General features: G+C 30.4%; 1 protein-coding gene across 1 annotated transcript; it reads right to left on the reverse strand.

The window, feature by feature from the left end:
* Positions 1 to 3492: 3492 nt before the first annotated feature.
* On the reverse strand, positions 3493 to 5610 carry FKBP15-1 (FK506-binding protein 15 kD-1). The gene is made up of 6 exons (XM_021418348.2): positions 5395 to 5610; positions 5179 to 5228; positions 4555 to 4617; positions 4216 to 4306; positions 3976 to 4080; positions 3493 to 3761 (listed from the first exon to the last, which is right to left on the reverse strand). The coding sequence occupies exons 1-6, from the start codon at positions 5456 to 5458 to the stop codon at positions 3673 to 3675; spliced, it is 462 nt and encodes a 153-aa protein (XP_021274023.1). The 5' UTR covers positions 5459 to 5610; the 3' UTR covers positions 3493 to 3672.
* Between the last annotated feature and the right edge of the window lie 6010 nt (positions 5611 to 11620).

Here is an 11620-nt window from a genome sequence, read left to right on the forward strand (position 1 = left end):
AATTCTCATGTAATAAGTTAAGGAAAGATACAAAACTTCACTAAAGATCTTTGATCCCTTGGGTTTAGTTCCCCTTTCGACTTGCTTAGGCAAATTACTCATTGAGTGAGATGATATACTTGATGCACAAGTGTTGCTTGCATATTGTTCAAAAAACTCGTACAACTTTATCTTCACATTTTTTAACTTTTCATGACAAGTAGAAGCATCAATCTTAGAATAGCAAAATTTTAAGAAATCAAGCTTCACCCTTGGGTCAAGAATAACTCCAAATGCAAGCACTACACTATAATCTTTCAATATTTGTCAAATTTCATTTTCATCCTTTGAGACATATCCTTGATAACCTCGTCTTCATTATGCAAATTCTTATTTAAAATCGATTCAATTTTTCAAACTTGCATGAAATATAAGTTGGAAGTTGGATAAGATGAACTAGATATCAAGTTTGTAGTCTCATAAAAGGGCTCCAAGAATTCACAAATTATCATTGCTCTCCCCCATTCCTCATTAGATGGATTATATTTATAAGTTCTATCAATAAATTGGAGGCTAGCAAAAGCTTTTTGATATTTGATTGCACTTTCAAGCATCAAATATGTTGAATTCCATCTAATTGACACGTCTAAACGCAACCCAACACCTGCATTAATACCAACGTGTTGAACACATTCTTGAAACTTTTTCATCCTCTCATCCGATGCCTTTACATATTTCACACTCTTCTTAATTTTAAACAATGCTTCATTCACTACTTTCAAGCCCTCTTGAACAATAAGATTTAATATATAAGCACAACAACACACATGAAAAAATTCACCATCACAAATCAAGCTACTTTGCAAATGAAGATGGCCTTTCAAGATAGTTTACATGTTATCATTAGCAGAAGCATTATCTAGAGTAAGAGAGAAAACTTTTCTATCTATTCCCCATTCTTTCAAACAATCAAATACAGTAGTAGCTAATTCAACTCCAGTGTGTAGAGGAGGCATACGACAAAAGTTAAGTAACTTGCTATATAACTTCCAATTTTCATTGACAAAGTGAGCAGTCAAACAAATATAACCCTCAGAAGTAGATGCTGCCCATACATCAGAAGTTAAACAAATTCTATTAGGTACCTTGGCCATGGCTTGTTTAAGTTTTTCTTTCTTTCTCAAATGAATTCTCTAAACTTCAGACACAGTAGTGTTTCTAGAATGCATGACTACATCTGGATTTACATACTTAGCCCAAGCTCTAATCTTATCATATTCAATAAAAGCATAAGGCAAGTCATGCTTAATTATGGCTTTAGCAAGCATGTCACGTGAAATTCTAAGATCAAATTTTCAAGCCTTTAATCTCCCTTCATAATCCAAAAGCATTTGATGTGGATTAAAATATGAAATGGATTTAAGCTTCAATGTGACGACGTAAATGTGAAGTGCCATAATTAGAGCCACCAGGTTTAGGGCCAACCTTATACTCCGTTTTACAACTATTACAAGTTGCCATTTCTACTCCATCTTACTTTTGCCTATTTTAGTGAAATAATTCCAAATATTTGAAGTTTTTTTTTTTGCCCTCTTATTCAATTGTTCAGATTCGGATACATGAGATTGGGAGGGGATTTCATTCTCATTCAAAATATTCACATCGTCATCTAAATTTATACAATTTTCAACTGATTGATCCATCACCGTCACCTTCAAATAACATAAACATAATTAAAAAATATTAAAAATTTAGACCAACAAACAACAATTCACAATTGATTGATCCAACAATTCACAAATAACAATTTACAACTAATTGATCCAAGAATTCACAAACACATTTACACACAATGAAACAAAAATAAAATAACAATAAAATGAAACAATGAATAAATAAAAGGAAAGAAAAGCAAATTGAGCTTACTTGGGCTGCCAGAGAAGATTGGATGCCGATGGCCAATGGAGATGGTTGGATGGGGATTGCTGGATTAGGGAGTGAGAAGTGGAGAACTGTGAGATGGTCAATGGGGAGTGTTGACCGGCTAAAGGTGCGATGCAGCGATGGTGACGGCAAATAAGTATGGCCGAATGGGGATTACCGGATTGGGGTGTAAGAACCGTAGGCAAGTAGCTAGCGGATAGGGAGTTTGAAGGTGCGACGCAGCGATGGGAGTGCTGGAGTGGAGACCAGCTGAAGGTGGGAAGGCCGATGGGCGATGGGCCGATCGCCGATGGGTTGGGGTCCGTGGGATGACCGAATTGAGGCACTGATTACACGGCAGATCAACAATTAAACGGATGGCAATGGTCGACGGGCGATGGGTATGTCGATGGGATGGGCGATGGGATGGTCGACCTGGTGGCTGGATGGGGATGGGGATTTGAGTAAGTAGATTTCGCTAAAGAAGACTAAAGACTAAAGAGATGCAGACCATGCAGTGCCCGTGTGCCAGTTTTTTCTTTTGGCCCGTCGGGCTAGCCCGCACCAACTTGGGTCAACCCCTAACCCAAACAGACTAACCCATTTAAATATGAGTTTAATATGGACTTAAATTTAATGACCTAACCTACCCTATTTTTAATTAAAAATGAGCCAAACTATGGGCTAAGCTGGTATTGACAGGTCTAGAACTAATCACAATAGCATAAACAAGATTTCAAATCTTCTCTGGACAAAAAAGAAATACAAATCCTCCTTAAAAGTAACAAGAAGGAAATGATGGTGCAGACCCGGTGCAGTGTATCAAAAAGCAAGGAACAACTCTAAAATCAAGGTGCACTCGTATCTGCACTTCACCCTTTTTCTTGTGCCAACCACATCATCCGAACCCTACTTGCCTTGGTACGGCATAAGAGTAGCGTCTCACTCCTGTTTTTCATCTCCTGAGTACATTTTCATTTTCATTCCATTTTGTGTATCCATTAATCCTGCTTAGCACTGCAACTTGGTTCAGTTGGAATTTTTGTAAAAAAAAAAAAAATTTTAGCAGCCTTAATGTAAAGATGATGTCAAATGTAAAATACTATATGATCATATTTTAATTTATTTTTAGTAGATAAAAATAATTCATAGTTATTAAATCAAATCCTAAAGCTTAGAATGAAATATATTTAAAATAAAGCAACTTTCATTACTTAAAATTAAACAAAGTAAATGAAGTCAGAGGAAAAAATTGAACCAAATAAAAAAGATGAATATGAAAAATATATAATTCTCTTTATACCCCTAAATTATCAAAGAATCAAGTGCAAATATTAAAATTATTATTAAATTTTTATTACTACACATTACTATATTTTTTAAGTAACCTAGATATTGCCTTACTAAAACAAGTGAGAAAAGAATTCAATGATTTCTTGATCAAGTTCAAAAACATTAGAACTCCCAGTTTTTTTTTCTTTTAAAATTATTTAAATGTTGTTATTCCTTCCATAAAGTAATCGGGCATTTAAACTCACCTCATCGGCCTATCTAAGGTCCATATAGATTCTGATCCAAGAACAGCCACTCTAAAATGAAACATTAGTTTCTCCAACAAAGTAACAAACAAATAGTTTTGCACAAGAAAATAAGCTACCCAAGTATATTTTCCAAATCCTAGCGAAGCCCTGGTGAGGTTTACCATCGATGGTGTTCTTAAAAAGAAGACAATGTACCAAAGATAAACGCTGCTGCTTCTCTAACTAGTTACTATAGCTCATCTTCACTTGCATTCCCCCCACTTGATGGCTTCCCATTGACCGCAACAAGCTCTGTGTCAAATATTAGTGTTGCTCCGCCTGTAAGTTCAGGAAACCACAAATTGTCATATTTTCTGATGGACAATCAAGAGAAGCAGCTGAGCAAAGATTTGATGCAGTTATGTAGTGCAGCTTGCATAATGACATCATTCCTTTGATTAGGTAAGTATCGCATGAGTAATTATTGTTACCATGTCAAGACATTAAAATAGTTCTATCCACCACAAAAGAATAACAGACAAAAAGGAATTACCAGGAATGGTAGGTGGCGAACCCTGTGCACCATAACCAAGCTTAGCAGGTATTTTCAACTTGCGCTTCTCGCCAACACACATCCCAAGCAGTCCTTGATCCCATCCTGCAAAGAACATTTTTTTTTTCAAGCATCAATGAACCCATGCAATATAATAACCAACAATCCAGCCATAAACCAAATTAAAACATCGTCTGAGATTTTGCAAAAAGCTGCGAGTTGTTGTTAATACACACAAACCTTTAATCACTTGACCACTACCAAGCTCAAATTCAATGGGATCACCCCTTTCAAAACTAGAATCAAAAACAGTTCCATCAGTGAGTTTCCCCTGCAAAAAGGAATGAAAGCTTTTATAAACCAAGAAACTCAGGCAGAATACAATTAAGTCTAACCAATCTAAAAAAGGTTTAGCTCCTGATTTATTACTATCAAAATTTCAGAAGAATGACCTAAGTGTTTCTCAAAGTCGATAGTGCAGGGAAAAGGCACAATCAAACATCTGATCATTTACTTTTGAGGTTCAAGCAATGTATATTACAAAACTTAACATCCAGCTGAAGCTTTCTTGAAACATACCCGATAGTGCACCTTGATTTTATCACCTTTATGAGCTTGGAACTCACATGATTTGGGCTTATGCTGTAAATACAGAAGGGACACATTAAACAATGGTGAGCAACAAATAAATAATAAGATCACAAGCAGGGGAAAATGTGGAAAAAGAAAAGAAATAAGAAACAACAGTTAACTCATTTATGTGTACTTAAAAGGAATTTTTCTAACAATATGAACCAACTAGCATCAAAACACAAGGTTACGAACTAGCACTGCAATTACCAAATTAAAAGGTAAAAAATTCATCAATGAGTTTTAACTTTTAACTATGCATATCTTGTGATTTCATAAACAAAGTAATAGATCCGATGCTCACAGATAAATAGCCATGAGCTAGCCCTGAAGAAACCATGGTCATTAAGAATGAATTTTATTTTTTGAAAAAAAAAAAGACAATTACTACTATGCAACCATAGAATTCTCCAAACCGAAATATCATATTAAAGCTAATTACAGACACATTTTTGAAAGCGTTTGATTTATCTCAGATCAAATCACTATAACACTTACACAAAAATGTTTAAACCTATTAAAATAGGACAAACAGAAAGAAAAGGAGTAAATGTACTAAGGAAGTAGAAATACCTTGACCCCTATCTGCAGCTCAGTCACATCGGCTGACTTCTTGGCATTCGCTGAAGAATTTAAGTGTACAAATAGGAGAACAATAATTAAGCATAAGGAAGCTAAATTGCTTACAAACATTTAAAAAAGATGGAGACGTTTTAACAATTGATCAGATCTGAAAATGGCGATACCGTAAAATTAATCATCGAAAATTTGATCGGAAAAGAAACTTACCAAATGCGAAAAGGATCAGCAGAAGCAGGATCGGAGCCACCTTCAACGCGCAGCTTAAACCCATTTTCTCTCTCTCAGTACTCACCGTCGACTTTCTCTGTAATTTCGGTGTTTCGATTTTTATAAACAACAAGAGTCAAGAGACGTGTAAAATTGTAATGTAATTGGGCTGAAATTGTCTTCTCGGATTTCTTCGAGGCCTTAATTTTGTGTTCCAGGCCGTTCAAGACGTCTTCTGGTCATTTTATTGTTTTTTATTATTAATTTTACGAAAAATAAATTAAAAGTAAGATTATTTTTTAAAATTATTAAATAAGAATTTTAAAAAAATAATTCTATGCACCAGCATTGGAGTTTTTAAACTTCACAATTAATTTAATATATTATTTATATATGTTTATATTATAATTATAATTATTATAAATAAAAGTACAAATATTGGTACTATATTTTATAGATCAAAATGAAAATATTTGTTTAAATTTTCTAAACTATTTTTAGTACAGACATTAATAAAATTTACTCAATTGCAAATAAAATAATAATTACATTGAATATCTTTCATTAAAAAATAATTTCTTAATCCTAAAAGTATTTTTTATTATAAATATTAATAAGATTTATCCAATTTGTATATAAAAACTCTAATTACATTTAATGGTTTTCATCAAATATATATTTTGTAATGATAATGGTAAATTAATATACAAAATTTTATTATTTTATACTTTATATTTTATATTTGTGAATCAATTTTTTTATTTAATAGTGATTTAAAAATAGATAAAAAATAACTTTATACTTTGAAAACATTTTTCATATACATATTTTTTAAAAAATAAATAAATACAAGTATCCACATCTATAGATATTATAGACATAAATAAAAATTATAGATAAATAAATTAATATTTTTGTCACAAATTTTATTCCTGTATGTATATATACACACACAAAAATGGAGAATTACATTCAAAAATTTGAACAAAGAGTTGATCATTGTACTGCTTTCTTCATCAAACTTGACAAAAATTTAACTAAGCTTCGAAGCAAAATAGTTCCACTCTCTAGAAATCAATAACAATTGTCCCAAAATCATAAAATTCTATATGACCATCTCAAAAAGTCATAATCTTAACTTAAACTCTAACTCTAATCCATATTTAGAACCTCCTAGAATGTTGCTTTGTACAACATTTGCATGCATTCTGTTTTGTTCTAATATGACTATATTGCAAATGGTCTTTTGTACTTCGTTTAATTAATGAAACATTTCCTTGATTATACCACTATTTGTCAATATTCCTCTATGTTGATTCATGATTGATTAAACTTACTTATTGTGAATATCTCTATGTTGATTGATAACTACACTTAACTTGTGATACTAATGCTTTATTTTTCTATGAGTTTTTCTTCCCTTTGTTCTTATACTCTATTTTCTGTTCTTTTTTTATATAATAAAAAGGAGGAGAAATATAATAAGTAAATTTGCACTTAAATTTTCATTCATGATGGCTGGATTTTTCAAAAGTGCTTTCAAGCTTAATTGTAAATCTTTTTGAAAAAGCATAAATTCAGGAGGAGCTTGACTTGAGAAAAACATTTTGAGATCTTGAGTATACTTTTAGGGGAAGTTTTCTTTAATGAGCAATTTTTTTTTATAATTGAGAAAAAGAAGATTCGAACCTTATTCTTTAGGTAGAGGAATAATGTATCAACCAATAAGCTAAATATTCGAATGCTCTTTAATGAGCAAATTTAACTCTTAATTTTGTCATATCGAAAAGGAAAAAATTGTAAGCTTTTTTCTTATTTTGACATGACAAAATTGATTGAACTTAATAAACTTTGAAAATGAATGAAAGATATTTTTTAGTATGAAAAAAATCCTAAAGGGAGTGTTAAAGTTGAACTAAAAAGAAAGATATATTGAAATAATTTGATTGTTTGATCATGTTCTTGAGCTTAAAGAAAAAATTCTTAATTTTCTCAAAGATATTTTGTTTTCAAAATTCAAAGTGTCAGCCTAAGAATCAAGTTCTCAAAAGAAATGACTTGATTATCAAATAACAAGAAAGCAAAATCTATTTCTTTGATTGCAAGAAGAATCGATTATAGAGAAGAAAAAGTTAGTTTTCAAACAAAGATCAATAGTAAAGAATTGATTCTAAAAAAAGAATAAGTCAGTTCTCAGAAAACAGAAACTTCAAAATTTGTGAAGAACCAACACCACAGACGCAAAGAATTTATTTTGGAGAGACAAAATATAGAAGTAGAAAAACAAAGAAAAAAGAATAGATTCTACATGGAGAAGATGTCGAATCTTGAAGCATGTAAAGTTCATATCAGAAACTTAGCGACCAAGAAAGAAGTAGCACAATTGGATAAAAGTGGAGTGGCAAAAGTTAGGCTTGAATTCAAATTTTGACTCCAAAGCATAGTAAAAAATCGACATCTTGAGGTAAAAGAATTGATTCTCCAAGATTGCAAAGATGTCACTTTTAAACTCAGTTGTAGAAGAACTGAAACCTTAAGATAAGAATCAATTCTTTAAAGACACAAAGCCGTAGACTTTGCAAAGAATTGACAACTCAACAACAAAGAATTGATTTTATAGATGCGATAGAATTTTGCAAACCGGTTAAAACATACAAAAAATTATTCAAATCTCATTCCAACAAGTAGAAAATCTTAGAGACTATAAATATCTATTTTGAGAACATTAAAGTGAAAAGAGAAAAGGATTTTAAAAGAATTTGAATCATCTTTGAAGAAGAAAAGAGTGGAAAAATAAGAGAAACAACTATGAGCAAAACGTTCCCATCTTTGAACAAACAATAAGCTTAAAGATCATATGTTTATTTTTCAATTGATCCTTTTTGAGCTTAGACCTTCCTTGATCATCTATATTTTTGTAAAAGCTTTCACTTTTCTAATCTTAAACTTATTTATTAACCTTTTTAGAGGTTTTAGTTGATAATTCACTAGAATACATTGTTGTATTGGTTATACCTCTAAGCAAAAGGTAGACAAGTTTTTCTTGATCTTTTAAAAGGCTTTATCTTTTGTAATGGTTGTGCTTTAACTTGGAAAAAGTAGTGTCTTGGTAAAGGTTACACCTGGTCTTGCAAAAGGCATGTTGCAGAGATAATACCTGATCCTACATAAGGCATGCTGCAAAGGTTCGGCTGTTCCTATTGAAAAGGCAAGTTGATAGTAAATTCAAACTCCTTGTGCTATCAAGAGAGAAGACATAGGCATTAGAAGTTCGAACTTCTATAAAAATCCTCTGAGTACTTTTTATTTTTTTTCTCTTTATTCATTCAGCTTATACTTTATTTTGCTATTTAATTCTTTCACATTCTAACTGACTTTTAAAAATGAGGAAATTTTTATTTAACAACCAATTCACCCCTTCTTGGTAGTTTTACTTTAAGCTTTATCTTTCTAACAATGTTTGTCACTACTCATTTTATTAATGATTCTTAGGTGTTGCCATGCCGTATCTTGAGATAAATAATATTTTTTCAATTATATAATATGTGGTACAAAATTCATTAATGTTTTTATGAGCATACTTTTAATAAATATTTATTTTTTAAATATGTAGATTTATTTATGTGCTTACACCTCACACCATGGATGTTTGTATACAATAGTTGTTAACTGCCTTGACTTAGTGGAATATATAAAGAGTAACATCTCTACTATAATAGTGGATAATTGCAGCTTTAATGATGGTATGATTTCTATCATAGTTAATAAGTTATGTTCTAAGCTTTTACTTGATAGGAAAATTCTTCACATGAGATGTTATGCATATATTTTGAATTTGATTATGAAAGATGGATTATCAATGATAGATGAGGTCATTAAAAATATTTGTAGTAGTGTAATTTTTTGGACAATTAGTTCCTCTAAAGTGACAAAGTTTGAAGAAGTAATATGTTAAGTGTCATATTCTAAAAAGTTAAGCCTTGATTATAAAACTAGGTAGAATTCGACATACTTAATGCTTTACATTGCTTTATAGTACAAAGATTTTTTTCCTAGGTTGAAACTTAGAGATAAATATTATGTTTCTATGACTAGTGAGGAAGAATGGGTAAAGGTAAAAAATATTGTTGAAAAGTTGAGATTGTTTTATAATGCCACTAAATTATTTTCTAAGACAAGTATCCTATAGCGAATTGTTATTTTGTTCAAGTATGTGAACTTCTAAGTTATATAGTAAATTGGATGTACTCTGTTGATATCACAATTAGTACAATAACAAAAAAAAAATGTTTGACAGGTTTGATAAGTATTGGAAAGACATTCATAATGTGCTAGTTGTTGTGGTTATATTGGATCTTATTTGTAAAATGAAAGCAATGGAGTTTTATTTTCCTGAAGTATATGGTCATGATGCAACTTACGAGATTGAACAAGTTAAGAGAATTTTTTATGGTTTGCTTATTGAATACTAGTCTAGATAATGTAAACCAAAATCACATTTTTCTAATACTTCAGTTAAAACATCACCAACTATTCAAGCATTAAGTCAAAAAAATTATTTTGCAAATTTGTTGCATTTTTGAGTTCTTCTTCTAGTGATGGGAATGTAAAATCAAAATTGGATCACTATTTAGATAAGGCACTTGCATCATGGACTAGATCTTTTGATATTTGGAATTAGTAGAAGATAAATGAGTTAAAGTATCCCACATTGCAAATGATGGCTAAAGATTTTCTTGTTGTTTCTATTTCTTCTATTGCTTCTAACTAAACTTTTAATACTAGTGGAAGAGAGGTGAGTAAACATCAAAGTAGGCTTCATCCAAAACTTTGGAGGCATTAATGTGCACCCAAAATTAGTTAAGGAATGAAAAAGAATGTAAATAATATACTAGTTATTTTTTTCATTTGTTTTATAAAAATATTTATTATATTTCAAGTTACATTATTTTTCATTATTTTAATTTGTGTAAGACTTTCAGCTGGAGGTGAACTTTGTACAATTGATGCTGAGGAAGAAGAAGAATTCAAATGATATTTAAAATGTATTTATGTTGTTATATGTTACATTTGAATATGATGTTTGATGCTACACTCGTATTACTTTTATGTTGTATTGTTGTTGATTTTAATTATGAAATAGTTTTAATTTTTTTTAGGGAAGAGAGATTAGAATCCATACTTTTTTAAACAAAAAGATCATGCACTAATTAAGGAGCCAAATGCTTAGGTGCAATTGTGGAATAGTTTTTAATTGTTAGTTAATTGTATATGAATTAATGTAAAATATTTTTTATTTGAGTTTCAAGTTCGAGTTCTTAAATGGGTATTTATATACTTAAAATTTGCTTTGAATAATCGAATAATTAACGAATTCAAATAATTAACAGGTAGTGCTATACTAATAGGTTTTAGTTTTGGATAGTATTTTTTAATTTTATCTGAGTTTTATAGTATTCAGGTATCTTAGTATTTAAATAGTTTTGGGGTTGGATACCTTGAAAATAGCAAGTACCTTACCTATTTACATTTCTAGGGCTATCAACCTATAAATGCACTAAGAACTAAGAATCCTTTACATTTCTCTATAATTCTCTCCCTTCTTCCTTTATTAGACTCTCACTTATGTGGGTTTTGAGATTTACTTAAACTCAATTTTCAGAATTTAGGACCGTATAAGTTGGGCTAAAGTCTCAGTATGTGACATAATGCACGTAACAACAAATATTTGTAAAAATACCCCATAAGTTTCTATACTATAGGTTTTTTGTCAATTTCTTCCCTTTACCTTAAAATTGGTCAATTTAACCCCTTTACTTTGAGATTTTGTGCAATAATCCCTCTACTTAACTTCGTCTAAAGTGACTATTAGTAATGCTAACGTGGTAATGACATGTCAAACGATGTTGACATGACGTTGATGTGTCAAACCAAAATATTTTTTGAAACATTTGTCTTTGGTTTTAATAATTATTTAAAAATAAATAAAAAAACAAGTATTCATGTGCACATATGACAAAAAATACTAGTCTATAATCTATAATATGTATAAAAGTACAGATGTTGATATGTAAAATGGTTATATGAATTCTAATAGTATCGAATAATTTATATATTAATATTAAAATATTTAATTATTTATATTTCAAATTTTATATTTTAAAAACATGTTTATTTATATAATTATTAATTAAAATAAAAAATGAATACTACTAGTTAATTATTA

This window comes from Theobroma umbraticum, unplaced genomic scaffold (assembly GCF_002168275.2).
Source record: "Theobroma umbraticum cultivar Fairchild unplaced genomic scaffold, ASM216827v3 scaffold_44.0, whole genome shotgun sequence".
NCBI lineage: Eukaryota > Viridiplantae > Streptophyta > Magnoliopsida > Malvales > Malvaceae > Theobroma > Theobroma umbraticum.